Source organism: Phalaenopsis equestris, unplaced genomic scaffold, assembly GCF_001263595.1.
Source record: "Phalaenopsis equestris unplaced genomic scaffold, ASM126359v1 Scaffold000002, whole genome shotgun sequence".
Classification (NCBI taxonomy): Eukaryota; Viridiplantae; Streptophyta; class Magnoliopsida; order Asparagales; family Orchidaceae; genus Phalaenopsis; species Phalaenopsis equestris.
This window is the reverse complement of record NW_018164444.1, coordinates 52,479,958-52,501,732: the sequence shown is the minus strand read 5'-3', so window position 1 is coordinate 52,501,732 and position 21,775 is coordinate 52,479,958. Positions and strand designations below refer to the sequence as shown.

The following is a 21,775-nucleotide window of genomic DNA, read 5'->3' as shown; positions in this document are numbered from 1 at the left end:
GGGAAGGATTGTGAGACAAGTTATGTATTTTATTTCTTTTGTTTTGTAAAATTGTTTTTATTAATGAAATCTGTGTTTTGGTGAAACAAAGAAAACGTAATTGAAATGTAATTATATTATTTGTGTTATTTTTATCCTTCTCCCTACTTTGAGATTTGGTTTTGTGAAGAATTAATTTTATTTTATATGATTTTAAATGTCAATAATTTGTGATGATTCAAACTCCGATCTTCATTTACTTTTTTTGATCTGGTCAATTGAATTGTTAATATGTGTTGAGAAACATATGTTCTAAAAAGGAGATGATTTCTACAACAAATGGAGAATCACAATTGATTTCATGGTTGAATCACATTTGATTCCATGGGATTGGGTGCAAATAAATAGGGAAAAATACTTTGTTGGATGTAGAATTGAAAGATTTTAAGGTGACAAATTAGAATCCCCAATTTAGTTCAGTTGATTGGAAACTAATGCGAGCATGTTAGCCCTTAGGTGAGGGAGTAGTGAGAGCTTTGGAGTGACAGCCGGTATCCTCCAGCCTAACCACAGAATTATGAACTAAACTCTGGATTAGTCAATGTTCTTTATAGCGCTCGGAAGAGGGTAGAGAATAGGTTTGCTCCTATTTGGCACAAAACAGTTTTTAAATAAATTTTTCAAATGATTTAATTTTTTCACAAGCCATATTTTCATTGTAAATGGTCGTAAAGGGGAAGGATAGTTTCTTAAATTTGAACTCTTCGTCACAAAACTTTGTTTAGACTTAGTAAATTTAACTTTAGAGTTTATAAATTAATTTAGTAAACTTAGTTTTGTTAGCATACATTAAAACCACTTTAATCAACCTTCTAAACTAAGCTTGTTTTTCTTACTTTAATTTTTAGAGTTTTGAATATTGTGATTTATGTTATTATCATAAGACTTTTCATCTTTTTCTAGATTAATTTTTGCAACTATAAGTAAAAGTTTCACAAAAATTAAAGAAATTCTTACTGCGCTTCTCTGTGGGATCGATACTGGAGTTTTAAGAAAAATTTGTAAAGAAAGCCCTATATTACTTGAAGTGATACGTACACTTGCATAGAACCACTAGTGTGTGAACTATTTTATATATTTTATAACAATTGGAGTTTAGCCGCTAAATTTTTCTAATTAAATACTTAATATAAATTTGGTCAATATTTTGACCATATTTTTGAAAGCTAAATTACTGCGTAATATTGGGACATGTCAAGTTTTTGGCTCTGTTACTGGGGATTTAAATTGACAGAAAACATACAGAAAAACAACACACACTAGGGGCGCATCACTGCCGCTCACTTTTTATGTTAAGTTCAACCGCTCATCGACTTTATAGCTTAGAAGATTGTGTAACAATTTCTTGCATATGAGATTGAGACCGTATTTGTAATCATCAATTTATAGTGTATCTTTTCACCTGAGTCAGACCTGTGAATTTTTTCTTTACAGATTTTTCACGTAAAAACTTCTGGTTTCTCTACTAGTTGTTTTTCTTTATCTGATCGTGTGTCGAATTCTTGTGCAACTCTATGACGATAAGCCATTACTCTACCATCACGAATCTTCTACCACACATCAATAACTTATGCTGCCCAAATCTTCTATATCACATCTAATATATCACTATTTTTAATTTTAAAAAAAATTATTATATTAATAAATTTAATGTTTGTCACACTTCACTAATCCACTAATCTGATAACAAAAAATATATTTAAGTCAATTAATTGAAATCACTTAGCTTATATAAAAAATTAATAAGTATAAAATTTTATTATGTCAATTTAATAAGATAATACATATTTTTTAAACTTAAATAATAATAATTTCGTAGATAATTTGAAATTTAATCTTTTGTATGCTTGCAACTCAATTTTTATATATTACATATCTAAAACCTAAACTTTAATTTTTGCATGTTTTGCATACATGCTATTCAGAATTGACTTTGGACTCACCCATAACACACATGTAATATATATGTAAAACTTAAAAGTTAGGTATTAGTTATATAAATATATAAAATTTAATTGATATGTATTTAAATCTTTTTTAAAATTTACATGAATATATCTTTTTAATTAAAATTATAAATATTTTTCAAAAACTTTTAATTCATTAATTAAGACATACATGTCCTATGATTGTCATCTTTTTTTTTAATATTATTTAAATCAAACACTTCTATGCTAAGTCTTATATTTATGAGAGTCATGTTCGTATCTGATACACGTGCGACACTATATGTAATTCAATTAAGTTTGAAGGAACAATCTTTTTTTTTCCTAAAAAAATAAAAAAAATAAAAAATAGAAAAGCCTTCGAGGGGGCAGATTGTAGTGGCGAGTTGTTTTGTTTGGATGGATTGGTTGGCATGAGCGCAAGTAAACTGCATAATTTGGAGTTGGTATTAATGCTAATCTCCACTCTCTTTATTTACATTCTTACGTGTTTTTGGGTTTAAGTTAAATAAGGTTTAGTAAATCCAGTAAATTTGGATATATTAAATCTAAATATTTTTAAATCTGAAGTTGTGTAATTGTGTTTGGTTTGATTAAAGTTAAATCCAGTTAAATTTATTTGATGTATTTGACATAAATCTATGTGAAATATCTTTTAACTATTTTAAATCCATTAAATATAATTAATAAATGAATTTAGTAAATTCAGATTTATTTAATAGAAAAAAAATGAATTTAATTTGAATTTATTTTTGATGTTTGGCTTGATCTATGTAGAAAGTAAGATACCAAACACTTATAAAAAATGGGAAGAAGGCGGAAGAGACCTTTTAAAATTTTCACGTGGAGAACCGTAAGAGCCGCTTAGTCCAATTTACTCTCTTTTCCACTTCCGATTGCTAAGCGGCTGCGGTAATGGCGTCTGGTGCTCTTCTTCTCGCCAACGCAGGAAGTTGCTCGCCGGCGGTTTGTGGGCGGTGGGGGGTAAAATGTTCCAGTGCTGTGTCTCATGGTCGCTTGATTTGGAGTAGAATGAAGGACGCTTCTTTTGTGCGCTGCGCGTATGGGCAAAGGCGAGCCGTGGCTGAACTTTCGAAAGACGTAGTAGCTGTTTCAATGGGAGGGGAAGGGCAGAAAGGTTGGGTTCATTTTGTAGGCATCGGGGGCTACGGATTGTCCGCGCTTGCCATGCTTGCTCGTAAACAGGTAGAGATCTAAATTTTGCCCCCTGTTGAAAAATCATGACTACTTTTCTGTTGTAAATATCTCTGTATGATTGGATGTCTGGATAGAATGTTAGATATATTTCTGTTTGTTATTTGCCTATTTTTTGATTACCTGAAGAGTTCAGACAAGCTAGTATGAGGAAAGTAAGATCTCTGCAGTTATTTCATTTTGGAAGATTTACATACATAGCACTCATCAATTCCCATCTATTTTCATTCTAACGCCAATAATTTAATTTTCAGCTTACAATTTCACTTGGTATAAATGTAAAAAGTGAAGTTAGGTGCACATATAGGTAAAAGAAAAAAAAAAAAACATGTGAGAAATCCAACTGGCTAGCCCACATATGAGCTTTCATTATCAGTAAAAGTTCCTCATCCTCTTTCGTACTATTGAATGTATGTTATAGTTGATTGATGTCTCAAATGCATATAAATAAAACTATGTTGAGCAGCAGTTGGTGGCAACGATGGCAACGATGATAGTTTGCAACGATGCAATGATAGACCCCATTTGATGTTGTGATTGGAAATTTAGATAGTAGTTGGGATGTCAAATCCTGGTATAGTGATGATGGAAGGAGATCCCGGAAGAGGGGTATGGAGAACCCGTGGGTGACCATGTGGAGTACTTACGGGCAATTCTAACATCATATCTAAGGATGGTGTCCTTTGTGGCCCAGGAATATATTTGGTAAGTGAAAGATGGTGACTTCCACATACCCTAAGGTTTGTAGTTATTAAAGCATTTCGGTGGTTAGTGAACTTCTTGATGATGGCAATTATGTCAAATTTGAAGGAGGTGGTTACATCAAGCTAAAAGGCTGCCATAATGATAGTATCAATGGTTTTTGTGATGGAAAATTTAAATATTGTAGCTACGATAGACTTAAAGGTAGTGATTATGATAATCCTATAGATAGAAACTACAATAATGTCAAAGATGGCCACTGTGACAAGCCCATAGGTGACATCATAGTGATGGATGAAATAATAAAATACAATGGGTAATGATTATGATTGAAAACAATGACGAGCACTTTAATCGATGATTAACATTGACCACACATTCTTCGAGAGTGATTTGCATCTTTTTTAGAGCTTTGAACTTGTACAACTTGTCCACTCTATGTTGAACTGGTTGTTTATTTATTAACTGTACTAGGGCCACTTCAAGAATATATCTAATCTCTAATATGATAGGTTTAGAATTAATAGTAGAGATCATTGTCATCATATCATCAAAATCCATGTGAGTATAGGATATATTGCTTCTGGATAAGACTATATCTTGATTAGCTTAATTGGTAACTGATAGAGGTCAACATTAGTAGGTGGAGGCCTGTGGCATCAAGATCCAATGACTTTCTTTAAAAAACGTTTACTAAATGTTGTGATGCTTGCCATGATATATATTTTTAATACAATTTTGATTTGAAATTTCTTGCAACTTTTTCACTAGAAAAATTTCAAGTAGAGCTTACTCGTTTAGTCTGGATGAAAATGCACTAATATTGGTTTTAAAAGCTATCAAATTATTCATGTTTGAAAGATCATTTTGGGATAAATAGGATCTCGTGAAGTTGGTGTAGAGCCCTTGTGATTAAATAAGTATTGAACTAGGACTTACTGAGGCCAATTAAAGGCAAAATGATGATATTTGAGTTTGGTGCCATATAATTGTTTCTAGTGGGTGAGTTAGTTCACCAATGGCCAAAGTTAATGTTAGTGTATGCCTCCATCATCTCATTCTTGTGGCCCCAATTAACTAGTTCACTTGTTAGGTAGGCCATGAACTCAAACTCTTGTGATTAGAGACAAAACACCCAATCATTTGAGTCAAGTTGGTTGCTCACCTATGATTGATCCTATTCATGTGGGCTAATAATGATTTATTGTACCTCTTAAGAAGGCTAGGAATAGTGTCTAGGCCTTAATCATTAAGAGGAACAGGGTTATGAGAATAAAAGAGGCCGACATCCACAACCCGGCCCAAAATCTAACCTTAAAATTGACTTTAAGATTTTAGTGTGGAGAATTTACTAGACCTTCTGCCTTGAAATTCTGGAGAATGTTAATTAATTTTGCTTTGAGGTGTATAGGATAGTTGTTTGTTTTTTAGAGTTTATTTTATATTGTTTTTGCGGATTTTATCAAAAATTAAGTAAAAAGAAATTCTCTTTAGAAGATAACGCAACAAGTGTAATTTTGGCTTTGAGAAGTTGCTTAGAGTTTGTGAACTAGTTTAATAACATATGTCAAATTCAAGGTTAGGATTTCTAATGTTGACCTAAAAATTTTTATAATTGTTCAATATGTTTTATTTTACTAATTAAGTTATGGAACGACATTAGGTTTTACAAGAGCCATTCATTGCTTACCACACAACAATGATTCTTAATAATTTTTGTGAAGATTTAATTTGGGAAAAATATAATAACATACTTAGATCAAGAAAGAATAACACCACAATGAGATTCAACAAAAGAACATATATATGATAATTTCTATAATTCTCTGGAGTAATAGACTAAGCGTGAGTTTGGGGTAGCAGCACCACTACGTTGTGTGTTTCTGCCACCCTGAGATTCTGTTTGAGGCAGCGTTGGCCTTTTTTTTTCTGCGATTTCGTTTGAGGCAACATTGGCCTTATTTTTTTCTTGTTGCAGCTCCCTGCTTTTAGCGTTCCGCGTCCGTCGTTTTTTCTTTTGCATTTTGATGTTTCACTCATGTTTTTCCTCAACCCTCCCAGCTCTACCCCTGCAGATCCCTCAAGTTATTTCAATTCGGTTCCTTCCATCTTCTCGTTTCTGATCGTTCTTTATTGCAGGCATGCCTAAACTTTTCTATCCTCGCTCATCTCGATTGGGTGTGTTCTTCGTTCTTCTATTTTCTTGTTTGGGTTTTTTTTTTGTTAGGGTTTATGCATTTCCCAATTTCCCTCTATTATACAGTGGGGCTTGTTTCTGTTGTGTTGTGGTTTATCGAAATATGATATGATGAGCATGGAGGGATTACGGGACTCTCTTCCTTCTGTGTGCATTCGGGCTTTTTTGGTTATGACATCTATGTGAGTTTATTTAGTTTCTTTTGTTTATTTGGTATGCCGAAAAGTGAATTGATGAATATGAGGGGCTTATGGGGCTCTCTTTGTTTTGTGTGCGTTTGAGTGTGTTTGGTTATGACATCTTTTTTTATCTGGTATCTGTAATGTAGCCTTGGTATGCAGTGCTTTGTATTTACTTCAAAATAAGAGACTAACTATGGGAGAAGATTTTATAGGTGTCCCAAAAATATAACACTTGACGATTGTAAATTTCTTAGATATGCTGATGATAGTGAGAAATCTGATTCAGATTTTAATCATGTATGGAGAGAAGTTTTGGAAAGAAAATTCTTCAGATGACTTATTGTTTGAGCATGAAGAGTAATGTTATAATAGCATTACTTATTATTATTGTAATTTTTATTGCGTTATTATGTGTTATGTCATGTAATACTCTTGATGTATCATAATACTATATTTCTGACTTTTTTTTGAACTACTAACATTTATTTATGTTGTTCTGTTTATTTTTGAAACTTCAGACTTATAACTATCACATATACATAAGGGCATTACAATCCATTGTCTGAGAACCAGTTGCAACACAAGAAACATCCAAATAACCATATTGCTTCATCATCAATTGCTTTCTAACAACTTATCATAAAAGCGTTTCACACCTGCTTATTGAAACAACAACAACTGCCCCAAACACACTCTAAGAGCAGTCACTTAACTAGCTTTCTCTTCATTTCTTTCTAGCAATGATAGATAATTTTTAATAAAAATTCAAAATGCCAAAAAAGGACAGAGGATGGTGCCAAATGATTGGTTATAGAAGAGTTGATCAAATATGTGGTGGATGACCAAGTCTTCTTCTAAATTATTTGTTTGATTAATTTTTTTGTCAAATATTCAATTTTCAAATGAAATTGATTGGCATACTCTGTATTTTCAAAATTCCAACTTAAAAAATTAATTTTTTTAATATAAAAAATTTAATATTCAAAATTTATAGTTGAAATTCTCAAATTTTTTTAAATGTACAAAACAAAAGGCTAAAATTACACGGTCTTATGCAATAAACATACATAATCTAAAACTATACATTTTTAATTAAAATTCAGAATTTTACTTCTTGTAATCGGCCCTTGGTTATCAGCATGTTCTTCTCAAATTGAGCTCTTGTGGTTAATTCCTTGCTCACTTGATTGGCTTCATGTGCCACATCAATTCCGTTGGACGTTAAGGAGCTCTTCTCTTTAGAGTTAAATAGATGTTTTTAAGTAATGTTTCAATGGTGGTAGAGTATATGTTGGTGTTTGTAATTTTCTAATTAATAAGTTTAACGTCTAGTAGATTTCTATGTGATGATTTTGTTTGTTGCAAAAGATCTATAATGGGATTATGGATGCATTTTAACTCATTCTTTCATCATGTTTATGGATGTATTTTTGTTTAAAATTTTTGTTGATGTTATTGAAGATGAGCTCGATGGAGTTTATTTGTATAGGCAAGAGAGTTGGTCTTATCATACAAATAGGGAGGTCTTTACATGTTGGTCAGATTAGTCTAAAATGATGACAAAGTGAACGAGCTTGACAAGCCGAGCTCAACACTAGTTCGTCGAGTTAGTCCCAGTTTGGACTCGTCAGTCAAGTTTAGTGAGGACTTCTCTTCGACATTCAAGGTGTCCACTTGCCATCAACATGGTGAATCACTCACCTAATATGTATAAGCATCCACTAAAACTCAAGGATGACTCAATCACTACTCATATCAAACTCTATAGGCTGACTAGGCAAAAAAATTACCTACGACTTGGAGCTGCAATTTGACCTACTAAGGGAGCTAATGAGCTCTCTAGCAAGTTAGTTACTTGCTCCAAAACCGTGCTAAGGCCACAATCCTTCATGCATTTTTTTTTTGCACTTTTATAAGTGTATTTCTTATTTCTTAGCTTTTCCTCTCTTGTGGTTCTTGATCTTTATCTATTAATAGGGGATTCTGGGGAGAGTCAAGGATTTCATTATTTTCACTTTCTCTCATCTCTACTCAATCATTGTAGCATCTTGAGCCCAATTTTAGTGGATTTCCTTTTTTTGCCCTCAGCTCTTTTTTGGCTTTTCTCATTTTCTTTGAATTAATAAAGCTGGGACATAACTCATGGAAATATTGGGATTCAATACATCTTGTTTCTCTTCATATAATGTCATCTTCTCATGCTTTTGCTTGATCATCATTCCATTTTACATAATGACTAAGATGCATGCAAATTTCTGCCTATCTTCTATATCGATTTGTATCACAACAAAAGTTCTAGACTACTATATAAGGTAAAGTTAGATGACTTTGATGACTTCTCATTACACTCCTTATTTATATGATGTGCTTTTAATTCATCTTATGGTTTTGTACTTTGAACATACTTCTACATTTCTTATTCTATCAATTCTAGAAGGAGTTGAGACTTTGATGGTCATCATGTGTTGAAATTTTAGTGAGCGCGAACCCTTTTTGGAATATTATTGGAGGAGAGTTGCTTTTTTTCTTCCATATTTGTTTTTTTTTACTTTTTTTCCCCATTAATTTTAAAAGAAGTTTAGGTGTTAGTGTCTATCAAGTGTTTAATCCTTGGTGAGATGCTAAACTTCTTGGAATATTGCTTGGGAGGGATGAATTGCTTTTCTTATATGAATTCAAGGTAGTTATCTTGGTTATTTAGTTGCCATATTGTTTGATTTCTATTCTTGTTTCTTATTTTTTTTATTTGTTACATGCCAACAAAAGTGGACATTTTTTTCTGGAGGAAGAATGATATGGTTTGGTGTAGGGGTCTTGACCAAGCAATTCTTAGGGAAATTAAGGCTATAAATGGATTGGAGAAGAGGAGAGGCTCTAATATGTCTATTGAATGATATGGTTTGGGTAAACGAGCCAAAACTGAAAGTTATAGAAATTAGGGTTTGGGTTTGTGATGAAAATCAAGAGCTTGTAAGAGGTAAAGAGATGATGAAAGATGCAAGTTGTAAAATAATTCCTTACTAAAGATAAAAAAAACAACTCCTCGCCAAAATAATTACTCTATGGAAAGCCACCAATCCATCCACACGAAATAAAGATTTTAATTGCAACTAGAATCATGAAAAACTATCATTATGTTCATGATACTAATATATATGTGCAAGGAGTAATGCTCAAACTATCCCACATAATTAGGGAGATACATGATAAATGCTAGAAGTGAAATTAATATAAAATTTAAATTCAAATTAAAGGAGGGGCATTGGCTTCTTGAGGAGTAGGCCAAATTTTATGGAGATCTCATCTCCGTGTCATACTTTTTGACAATAATTTGAAATTGTGCTTACCTTAGAATATGGAAGGTCAACTAAGATTGAATTTGAATTGGAAAATTTGTCTATGATTTTATTGAAATTATATTTTAAAAGCTTATGATTTATGCTGATCATTGCACACTTTAAACCTTGTTTGATGGATGTTGTGAGTAATCTTAATGATTTTGTGATGCTCGTCATATGATGGAGGTGACCCTCTATTAAAGTAAGAGTATTCACATGATAATTATATTTATTTTGAAAATTGGAACCTTGTGTTAAATCATTTTTAAGATATGTTGAAGAACTTTGCTTTTGTTGAGTTAAAGATTTTTTAATCTACACTAATTGAATGTAGGCACATCAGTAGGAGTTAGCTTGAAAATATTTCAGTTGCTAACATTGTTGAGGATTTATATTAGCATTTAGAACATTATGAGTAGTCGCAATTACGAAAGATGCACATAATGATATTGGCTATGTTGGAGTAAGAGTAAGTTTAATATGTGGAGGATTATGTATAAGCATGCTATTAAGTTCAATTGTTACTCCTTGTGGAAATTAATAAAATTCTATATACTCAAACCCTATGATAGGTATAAAGCTTAGGATTTGGGTTTGTTATGAAAATGCAGAGCTTATAGAAGGTATATGGATTAGTATAGATTGTTGAGAGGAAAGAAGTCGAAAGATATAAAATGATACAGTAATTCCACACCAAAAGAAGAAAAGGATTATTCATCACTAGAAGAATTACTTCATGGAAAGCCACCAATCTATTCTTACAATGGAAAGATGTTGATTTTAATCAAAACCAAACAATCCAATTTTTAGATTCATGCTACTAATGTATATACTGATAGAGGAAAATTTAAAGTATCCCATAGAAAGAGGAATTTAAATGATAAATACTAGAAATAAAAATAAGTCAAAATTAAAATTTAAATTAGAAGTGTCAACCTCCTAAGGATGAGGAGTAAAAAACACTTAAAATTGCATGGATATGCGACCATATGCCATATTTTAGGGAAGAAGCTTTCAAACATGCTCATAAATCTTGGATTGAGCCTTGGAATGTGGAGGGCTTACCAAACTTGAACATGGGATGGGAATTTCAACCATGGCTTTTTTCATGTTATATTTAAATATATTTTGACTTATCTCATATAATGGCATCGGCGGGCAGCTCTGTTAGGATTTTGTTCTGCGTTGAGTCCTTTAGCTTCACTCCACCAGATTTGTCGTGCCCGACGACGAAGAGTTTTGTGCTATCGGCTTCATTGTGCCCGACGACGAAGGGCTTCCCTCCATCGGCTTCGTCTTTTGCATTTTCTGTCCAAGCCTTTCTCGCATGCCGTCTTCCTCCCTCTTCTTGACGCTGTCTCTCGTCACCCTGATATGGGGTGGTTTGCGTCGTTTGCAAACTTTGGCGGCGGTTTTCTTGCGTGCACTCCTTGCATGTTGAGATGGTCTTGGGGCTCCGTTCCTACGCCGCCGCCCTTGCCGGCGATAACCCTGCTCGCACTCCTATTTCGTCTATGTTCCCGCAGCGATACCACAATACTTTTGCGCTGGGCGTTGACACCGAATTTCTCAAAAAAACATCTCGTAAAACTGGTAAGCCTGTAATCTTTCTTTCTGAGGCCGAGTTCTCCATCTTAGCTTCATCCTGCCGGCTAGCCTTAGTTGGTAAGTTCCTCTATGGAAACCCCAAACTTGAGCTAATTCGAAAAGATATTGAGCAAATGCGGCTAAAAAGGGGAATGGAAGATTGGTAAACTGGACGGTATGCATATTCTTATACAATTATCAGATGATGAAGACTATGCCAATTTGTTTGTGAGAAGACTCGTTCAAATAGATAACTATGTGATGAAAGTTTTAAAATAGACCTTTGATCTTGACCCTCTCACTGAACCTCCTACCATTCCTGTATAGATGCGCTTCCCGGGTCTAAAGTTCCATCTCTTCAATCACGAGCTCCTCTACTCCTTAATTGTGGTTTACAGTAAACCCCTCAAAACTGATATTCCTACAATTAATCTGAGTCGATCTTCTGAAACCAGTGTTTGATTGAACGAGACATTACTTTATCTTTTCCTGGGGAGATATGGATTGACTCACAACACCAGGGTTTTTGGCAGCGGGTGGAACTCGAACATATCTCACTTTACTGCACCTACTACCGTATGTTTGGACACTCTCACTCTCAATGTTATCATTTGACCTCGGAGTAAAAATGTTACTAGGCCCTCTGTCTCAACTCACACCTATCCCTCCACCTCTGAGTGCAATCCACTGACTATTGAAGCATTGGTTGAAACGCCATCAGCTCTCCCTCCCACTACAAGAGACCTCCCTGACAATACTTTTTTTGTTTCTACGATTGACATGTTGCCGCATTGTTCAGTTAGGCAATCTACATCTCCAAACCTTTTTGAAAACAATACTGAAGGACCTTTACCTACAAAGGACGATGTTCAGTAGGACAATCAGGAGAGCTTTGAAGCTTCTCATCTTCAGGAAGCATCAGGTGCAGAGGAGACAATTCATACTTCACATACCCTATAACCTATCACTGTTGCAACGGTTGACAATCTTTATACTGCGGCTCTACCACCTCATTAGAACGAGCAAGTTGTTACTGTTAGTCAGACGCAAGGGGCTCATCAGTTTATCATGCCCGACAATCTGTCGACCAATACACTGATCAGATGAGCCAGTCTTCGGATGAGGAATGACATGTTTACACATCCGGGAGGAAGAAGAAGAATGGAGCCTTACTCGAGCTCAAGAACTTAATGGATGATACTTTGGTTATTTGGGGTAATGACATAAAAATCAACAATTTGTTAGCTGACTCTTTTCCTAGAAATAGATAGAGGTAGAGACATGACTAAGCTGGGTTGTTCCCTAACTACTTGATTTTGTGATTTGGTAGTTTTGGTTTTTTGGGTTTACATGTATCTTTTATTTTTTTGGACCTTGTGTTTGTTGTATCGTGTGGGTAGGGTGTCTTTTTTGGACCCTCTTATACAACCTATCTGTACGCTTTCTTTTTTAATATATTAGCCTTGGGCTTTTTCAAAAAAAAAAAAAAAAGACTAATCTTAATTATCACACGCTTGCAATCTTGTTTGATGGATGTTGCATTTGATCTTGTTTTTTTCTTTTTCATGGAATATAGGTGTTTATATATTAAAATAAGTGAAATCAATTTTTATATTTATGTTAAAAATTGGGACACTGTAATGCATCAATTCTACCCTACCTAAAATTACTCTATTGAGTTAAAATCTTATAGTATGTACTTAATCTATTTGGGCTTCTTAAAAGAGGTTAGCATGGAAATGTTTGCAATTGTGTACCATCATTAAAGAGTTCATAGCAGCAATTAGGCCATTATGGCAGTTGCAATTTTAGGAGATGTAATATATTACCTGGGATATGTTGGGACAAATGTATGTTTAATAGCTAGAAGTTATGTCTAGTAATGTTAATAGTGTTAGTGCAATTTGTTGATTTGTTGGTGAAATCTTTTGAAGAATTTTATGAGTTGCATTGAGGGCTTCAATTTGTGTTTGGAACATACGATTCAATTTAGCTCATTTTTTACTTGGATCAAATTTTGGGTTTTAAGTTTAGTTGCATTGAATCTAGCACAAATCTTCTACCTTTTTTTTTCGAACCATCAAATTAATCTCTTGTGACTTATTTTGGTGCCACGATGAATTAAACAAAGGGAATGAAGGCTTGAGAGAAAAAAAATTTGAAGGTCTAATGCACTATCATTAACCAATAATAATTAAATATACGTAAATAGATTCTGGTAAACTTAAATTTAACAATGGAGACCTCTGTCATTTGATGCTTAAGGAGATGTAGAATTGTTTGCTTGTTGCATTGCTGCATTCCTTAATTTACCTTTTGAATTATTGGATGTTTAGCTAATAAGAAACATTTGAGCTAAGACTCCGGCTCCAAATTGGTGGCAATAGAGTTGTGATACTTTTGTGGATGGAAAACCACTAGATTGTCATGTGTTGGAATGGTGGGGGCTTGAATATTTGAGGGGTTGTGGATTATCTAAACTAGAGGTTAATAGGAATTCTAGTAAAGGCCAAAGGATAAATTAGGTGAGATTATTTTTTTTCAGTTTTATGGAGGAAGAAGGTTATGGTTTGATGATGTAGGGTTCTTGCTCGATCACTACTTAAGGGAATTAGGGTTATGGATGTATTAGAGAAGCGGGATTTTTTTTCCTTAAATAATGTAAAAATATATTAATTAGATAAATAGAGGAGTACAACAAAGACATTTAAAAAGAAATGTTAGAGCAAAAAGAAAAATGTAATTGGGCTGAAAAGATAAAAAGATTTATTGAGATTGTCTAGCTTGGAGCCTTGTAAAAATACAAGACTACTAATACATTTTCTTTTGATTCTTGTCCTTTATGGTATAGATAACGTGAAATATTTTATCCGATTGAGATTTGATGGCCCGAATGCTCCAATTAGATTCATAAATCAAATTTGATAAATAAATGTAATTTTTTTTCACCAGTGAGATGTGGTTGAGGCGATTAAAGAATTTGCAGAGTATTCTCAATGATAATATCAAGAGATGATGAGAGAATCACCACCAAAATGTTAGCGAGGATTGGAACATTAACTATTATATATTGTAGAGAATTTGAACCTTGTACCATGTTTTGGGAATAAACCTGATTAAATGACTAGGGTTCATCTACCACATGGTTTGAAGGATCAATATCAACATTTGGTGAAACTTCTTTCTACTGAAATTAAGGAATACTTAGCTCGACATAAGTCTTAAAGCACTCAAAGAATTTATGCCAAAAAATATGGCAAGAGGAACAGTATGTTGGAATATTTTTGAACTCTTACCTTTTGTTAATATTTATCAAAAACTGGTCCAATTCATATCTCCTTATAAAAAAAGCAATAACGTTTAATTTCATGAAGACTTTAGTTGTAGAGGGCTTAGTAAAATTAGCTTGTAACTTTTATCTTTAAAGAATTTCGAAAAATAATAGCCATAGAGGATAGGTAGATTGGTTAAAATAATGCATATAAAGCCATGATAATGGGATCCAAACTTGAGTGACAGAAGACCTTCCATCGCAATCAAATACGGGGATCAATTTAACATGCATATCAGCAGACTGCTGCTATATTAAGAACTCCATGAGAAGAGTCTCATGTGATTTGCTTCAAAAGAAATTTTTGGATCATATGAGGTGGGTTACTGAGACTAATAGAATAGTCATCTGTCAATTGTAAAGCAGTAAAAAATCTACATTATTTTCACGCTTGGATGTCCCATATAAAATTTGCTAATAAGTGAGAAGAAAAGTCTAGCGAACACATAAATTTTCTCATAAAAAAGAGAACATATTTTTATTGAAAAGATATAGACTGTTTACAATAAATAATCTTTCTATTTTAATGAAAGTGAAGCAACTCAGGAAAACAATCCCCAACATTTGAACTACAAACAATGGTTGCAAAGTAGGGTTGAGGATGAGGTGGAGGAGGTTCATTCATCGAAGAGAAGAAAGATGATCTGTTGCTATATTAAGAACTCCATGAGAAGAGTCTGATGTGATTTGCTTCAAAAGAAATTTTTGGATCATATGAGGTGGGTTACTGAGACTAATAGAATAGTCATCTGTCAATTGTAAAGCACTAAAAAATCTACATTATTTTCATGCTTGGATGACCCATATAAAATTTGCTAATAAGTGAGAAGAAAAGTCTAGCGAACACATAAATTTTCTCATAAAAAAGAGAACATATTTTTATTGAAAAGATATAGACTGTTTACAATAAATAATCTTTCTATTTTAATGAAAGAGAAGCAACTCAGGAAAACAATCCCCAACATTTGAACTACAAACAATGGTTGCAAAGTAGGGTTGAGGATGAGGTGGAGGAGGTTCATTCATGAAGAAAGATGATCAACTACAGGGACATCAAGGACCACTAGAGAAGAAGATATCAACTCGATAGAGGATCAACCAAGTCTCTGGGAGAAGTATTTGTATGAGTTTGAATCTAAACATGTATATGAATCTTGTTGTAGAAATCAACAACAGAGACTGAGCACAACCATGATCATGATCATGGGAGAAGAGCGAAAATCTACTACCAGTGAGAAAGGAGTTAGTGTGATGAGGGTAGCACAAGAAGATAGGGATTGATAGTGGACGACTTGTCTATGCCCTGAGACTGTGTTGGCATCTTGGTCTACTTATTGGGAAAAAACCAGTCTAGTAGGCTGCCGACGTTATTCATCTGCACTGTACATGCCTTTTCTGAATGCAGTTTTTTCCTCAGTCCCATCTAAAGAGGAAAGTAGTCAAGACCATAAGGGCTATACTAATCTAGGCTAATGTGATGAAATTGACTTCTAAAAAGAAGGGATAGATTCAAAGAAGTTCACTTCTACTTTTGTGTCAATGAAAACCGACAACGATCTTAAAAATTCAAGCAAGGAAATTACAACAATACCAAAATTGCATGGGGAGGCGAGAGGTAGCCTCCCGAAACAACATTTTGAGGAAGATGTTGGTCGCTACCTTAACGAAGGATAGTGTGCCTATCAGAGCGAGCAACATACAACTTAGCAGACACAACATGGTGCGGTTGCAAGAAACTAAGGCTAGCGTGAGCTATGTGAAGACCTACTTGATTTCGATCTCCTATGGCTAGGAAATGTGTGAAGGTAAACATATGGCGGGGTTATACATAGATGCAAATGCCATTGACCCAATTCTAACTCTGCGTGGTAGGGATGTTCGAAGACAAATGCCATGGCTTAGTTCTCTGGAGAAGTGGTTATGTTATAGAGGTATAATGCTTTAGGGTTTGGTAAAACAACCAACAATGAGAGTAATGTAAATTAAGGTTTGGCTTTGTGATGCAAATCAACAACTTATAGAGTGTCTAGGTATTGTTTAGGTGATGCATGGAGGTAAGATGTTAAAACATACAAAATGGAAAAAAATCCTCTCCAATGAATTTCATAATGGAAAGCTATCAATTGAAATAATTGCTCCAAAAAATCTGCTTCATTCTTTAAAGACTTAGGCTTTATGTAGGGCCTTATAACTTTCTTTACAAATAAATCCCTAGACTTCTATATTTCCTATTTACAAATAATACCCTAAACTATATATAATTCTCAACACTCCCCCTCAAGATGGGCAAAAGATATCCACTAAGCCTATCTAATCAAACAACCTAGATAGATCTAACGAGATAAGTCCCTTTGTGAGGCAGTAAGCTATTTGCTCTTTAGTAGCTACATGACTTATCTCCAGTAGTTCACTATTCAACTTCTCTTTGATGGAGAACCTATCAAACTCCACATGCTTGGTTCTGCCGTGCTGCACCAAGTTGTTGGTAATGCTGATTGTTGACTTATTATTGCACCACAATTTCATTTGAGCTCCTTGGTTCACCTTGAGCTCTAGCAATCAAGCTCTCAACCATAACATCTCGACAAGTCCTACGGCCACGACTTTGTACTCTACCTCTACCATCAACCTTACAACTACTGCCTGCTTATTGCTCTTCTAAGAGACCAAATTGCCTCGTACGAACATGCAACTGTTGACCTCATTTTTAGTGAGGTCTAGTTTTCCTCTTAAGGTTTAGGATCTAGCCTTAGGGATCTCCCTTCGATTATCTTAGAACCTTAGAAACGGGATCCGCCTCATTTTAGAAGTTCGACCTACTTTTGTCCTCTTTTGTGGTTTCGCGTGTGTGGTGTCAACTTCTAGCACTTAGAAGGATGAAACCGAAATGAGTAAACCCAAAAGATTCGTATAGGACCTTTCTGAGCCTTAAGGTGACATTCTGCACAATTCACACTCCTGCGCACACAAACTTTGCAATTCGGAGAGTCGACTCGTCCGATCGCCACAATTCACATCGCTTGCACTGTTACTTGTCGAAGGCTCGAATAAACTTTTTGAAACGATCGATCGCGGGTCGAAATTTTGTGAAGTTTAAATTTGATGCGTTTTTGATCTGATTATCGACGACGTCTTCCGAGCGACCCCGGATGACAAAACGGACTGCACCGGCACGTCCGGAACGTCGATTTTGCCTAGGGAGGACACCCATTTTGTTACGTCGCCGCGCGTGAATAAATCGCATATTATTTTATATATATATATATATATATATATTAAATTTATATAAACCAAATTATTTCTTTCCAGTCGCGCACCCGATCCCCAAATCGTTCGCGCACGCCTCCCTCTTCCTCTCGTCCGCACGCTGCTCCCTCTCGTTCGTGAACCGACCGAGCCCTCCCCCTTCCTCTTCGGTCGCAAGCCCTAGCCGAGCAGCCCTCCCTCTTCGTCGCGAGAGATCGACCTGCGGTCCCCTCCTCGTGCGCCTGCCGCCCTGCAAAAGCTTCCACCTACTCCCTCTGACGCGCTCCGGCTTTCCCCTCCCACGCCTCTGCGATTCTCGTCTTCTCCCGCGCGACTTGTCGTTTCTCTTGGCTCGGCTCACCGCCCAGGTGAGGGATGGTATTCTTCCTCCTCCCTCTTTTGCTACAAAAACCTCATTTGGGGAATTCCGTAGGGTTTGCCGAATTTTATTTTGAGTGGGGGAGGTGCTGTAATTTTTTTGTCTCGTTTCTTCATTCTGTGTGTGTGTATTTGATTTGGGTTTGAGTAGAGAAGTGAACATCTTTGTGTAGAGGAGTTCGAGGGTTGACCGAAACTCTTGGAGAAGGGGGAGGTACTGCCGGATTTTTTGTTTGCTTGAGCTCCTCGTTTGCTCGACATTTTGGCTGGGTTTCTCGGCCTACCTGCTGGTTCACTCGGTACTCTCGCTTAGTTATTTGTTTCACCACTGAGGTATAAACCCTTTGCTTAATGTCTTGGTATGCTTGTTCTCTTTTTGTGGCAAGGTTTAAGCAGCCAGCCTATTAGCATCTCTTTTTCCTCCCTTATTGTTACAAGCTCTACAATCTTTCGTTTTATTGAAAATGACATCAAATACATATGGTTTTAGTATTGGATTTTAGGTGGAGGTTTTGAATGGCATGCTATACCTTTCTTTTACTAAAACTTCTTTGGGCGTAATGTCACTTGGAGGATTCGAGGCCAGTTTGGGGACCTTATACTCTCTTTGTTTCTTCTATATTTCTTGTAGCGACATTGCCTTGACTTGAGAGGCTCATTCTATGGTGAGAAGTTGAGGTAAAACGTATTTTTTGATGTGATCAAAAGGATGTGGTGGCTCGTTTTACAAAATCTGAAGTTTTGTCTTTGCTTATAAAAAAAATCTGAAAGGTGTGGGTGTATATGATAGAGGTGGAAAAGTATATTATAGGCTGTTCGTTATGCCTCTACATGCTGCTGAGCTTGCTAAGCATGCGGTTTCCTGTACCTCGAGGGCATTTTTTTTGGCAGGATTGGTTTGCTTAATTCGATTGCAGCATATGTATGCTGATAATAAATTTGTTATTCTCATGACGAATGTGTCTAAGGTGCAAAATAAATCGGGGACAATTACATATAGATCATTAGAAACTTGCTATTTACATTTCTAACACCTGACCTTTCAGGATACATATTAAAAAAAAAAAAGGTGTTATCACATTTTAAGGAAAGCTACACTCCATATTTCTTATTCTAAGCCTTCTCTACAACATTTTTTTGACGTCTCTTTGTTTTGATTAAGAAAATGAGCTGGTTTGATTTCTTTTGGTTATGAATTTTCCAGGCATACATCACACAACCATGTTGAATTGCAGAACCTTGCTAGTGCTGATCTCTGTTGATATGATTATAATTTACTTGGAAATAATTAGATAAGTGGCTTTGCTTTAAGCCTTGCATATTTTGTTTGTTGTGGGAAAGGATCAACAAGGTAATGATCATTTAGGCTTCTATGTTGCTCGAGGACATAGAAAAAAGTGAGAAAGAAATGAGGAGTTATAAATGGGCCTTCCAAGCTGCTTGTGAATGCATAAGAAACTGAATGGTGTGTATGTAAATTTCCTTTGGTTTTATTTTACAGAACTTTGGATTTTAGGTGTGTAAACATATGGCAGTGGGGTTGTATGCATGCAAGCATTCTTAAAGCTTTTCATATGCTTACCTTAATACATTGAGGAACTTTTAAAATGCACCTTTTGTGGGCTGATTTTGGCAAGCTATTTGGAACCTTTTAAAAATATGTTTTTGTGGGCTGAAATGACTGTAGCTTTGAGGGTTGATTCATCCTTCGTTCTTTTCGATGTTTTGGGTGAATCAGTCCCTCCTCTCTCTCACCCCATTTTTGTTCTTTTCTTTTCCTTGCTTCTTGGTTCGGTTTTCGATGCTTATGTCCGATGCATAAGTGTCCACATATAGCCTTTTGCTATACGTGAAACCATCAAGCAAGGTCGCAAGTAGTCGTTTTGGGGCGTACGGTGTTGATGATAAAGACACACCGAATATAGAGCAGAAAGATGCCCTATCCTATAACATCAAGATCCAGACATTTGATGAATAATAGGACATGATATCTTTTACTGACATAAGTCTAGCGGGAGTCGACTCGAACCTCCTCAGGTGATCGGCAATCCCACGCCCGATAACGTAATCGACTTGTGGACAATAAAAATTGTTAAAATCTGTTTCAAAATAAAAATATATTCTTCTCTATAAAACAAAATTTGATAATTTTTCAAGATTTATGTGCATGTCAAAAACATAAATTTTAAAAATACATTTTTAAAATTGATTGTCCACCTGACGAATACTTGTTTAGGCTAGGAAATAGCCCTCATAGTGAGTTTCAAGACACACTTCAAGATGAGTGGCGGGTTCTATACATTTGGGTGACCGAGTAGCCTTCGTGGACCCTCGAGAATAAATATACAACTGAACTTAATCCCATACGAGTGCTTTCGGTCCCCCTCATCTGAATTTTTTCTTTGTTTTATCGAAGCTTTGGGACAGGTCACTCGTATTACTTTTATTTTCTTTCGGAATTACTCAAAGATTTTTTTTTTTGAGAATTTTCTTTTACTTGAGTCTTTTTAGTTGATTTTCTCAAAATTTTGGACGTACAAGTTTGCTTTACATTTTTCAGTACTTCATTTTCCTGTTCCTACCTGCTGTTGTTCTTCCTGTATAACATATCATATTACTCCTGTTTCTACTTGCTACTGTTCTCCTTGTATAACATGTTACACTTGTCCTGTTCCTACCTGCTACTGTTCTTCATGTATAGCATGTTATACTGCTCCTGTTTTTGCCTACTACTGTTCCACGTGCCTTCTATTGTTTGTTCCTGCATTGCACACTTTATATTTTATAGCTTCAAGCATGTTTACTTTTTTTTACATAGGATGTTTAGAGGACTACAACCATAGGGCCGTTTGATTCGACACTATAACTGGACACCCTAGAAAACTCAAACTCGTCATGTCGGGGAGCTTGGAGCTAGCGCAGTGGGCAGCACGTCCATCTTCAACAGCAGAACGTGTCTTCCCCAGCAAAACCATCCCTTTTCCTAAAAATTAAACAACAATCCATAAGACTTCGAGGTTGTTTGCCTAGCGCAACATAAATCCTCCACCTTTTCTTTAGGCATTCGTATAGCTCTGCTGTACGGTTTAAGCCCTAACTCGTTCTAGGTTCCGAGGTTGTCGTCCGATACGACGTAAACCCTCATATCTTCTAGGCGATTTGTGTGACCATGTCACACAAATATAAACCCTAATTAAATAAAATTGGCAGGATGAAACACTTTAATAATTTCTTTTCAAAACTGGAGCCAAATCATAGGATAGACTGGGAAGTCACTGAGGTTCTCCTATGGATCTATGGCCTCCCCTAGTTTCTCTTCATTTGGATTTCTCAACATTGTTCCAGGTTCTAGCATTTCTTCTTTCACACCTCTTCGTCCGATTTCGTTGAAAAATCCTATCTTTTTGACCTCTTTGAAGATAATATTCCCTGATTTTTATTGAGAGTTTTCTTAGGTGACTTCGGTCATTTAAGATGTAATTAACTATAGGGGCTTGCTCTTATAGGAAGCTTTTCTAAATCCAGCCTAAAATAAACCCTATTTAATTCTTTGTATTAAATAGGGGAACTTGTCGGCAAATAAAACGGTTTCGCAGACCAAACGGATGTCATAT

At 35.3% G+C, this 21,775-nt stretch overlaps 1 protein-coding gene across 2 annotated transcripts in view; it reads left to right on the top strand.

Moving 5' to 3' along the window:
- The first annotated feature begins 2,765 nt into the window (after positions 1 to 2,765).
- LOC110039368 (UDP-N-acetylmuramate--L-alanine ligase-like) overlaps positions 2,766 to 21,775 on the top strand; it is a 109,790-nt gene continuing 90,780 nt past the window's right edge. Inside the window, exons 1-2 of one of the 2 annotated variants that reach the window (XM_020744402.1) lie at positions 2,766 to 2,838; positions 2,935 to 3,191. In XM_020744402.1, coding sequence (XP_020600061.1) covers positions 3,018 to 3,191 — 174 coding nt within the window. In that variant the 5' untranslated portion in view covers positions 2,766 to 2,838; positions 2,935 to 3,017. Of the gene's footprint in view, positions 3,192 to 21,775 lie in introns of both variants that reach the window. The other variant, XM_020744401.1, reaches the window with a different exon arrangement.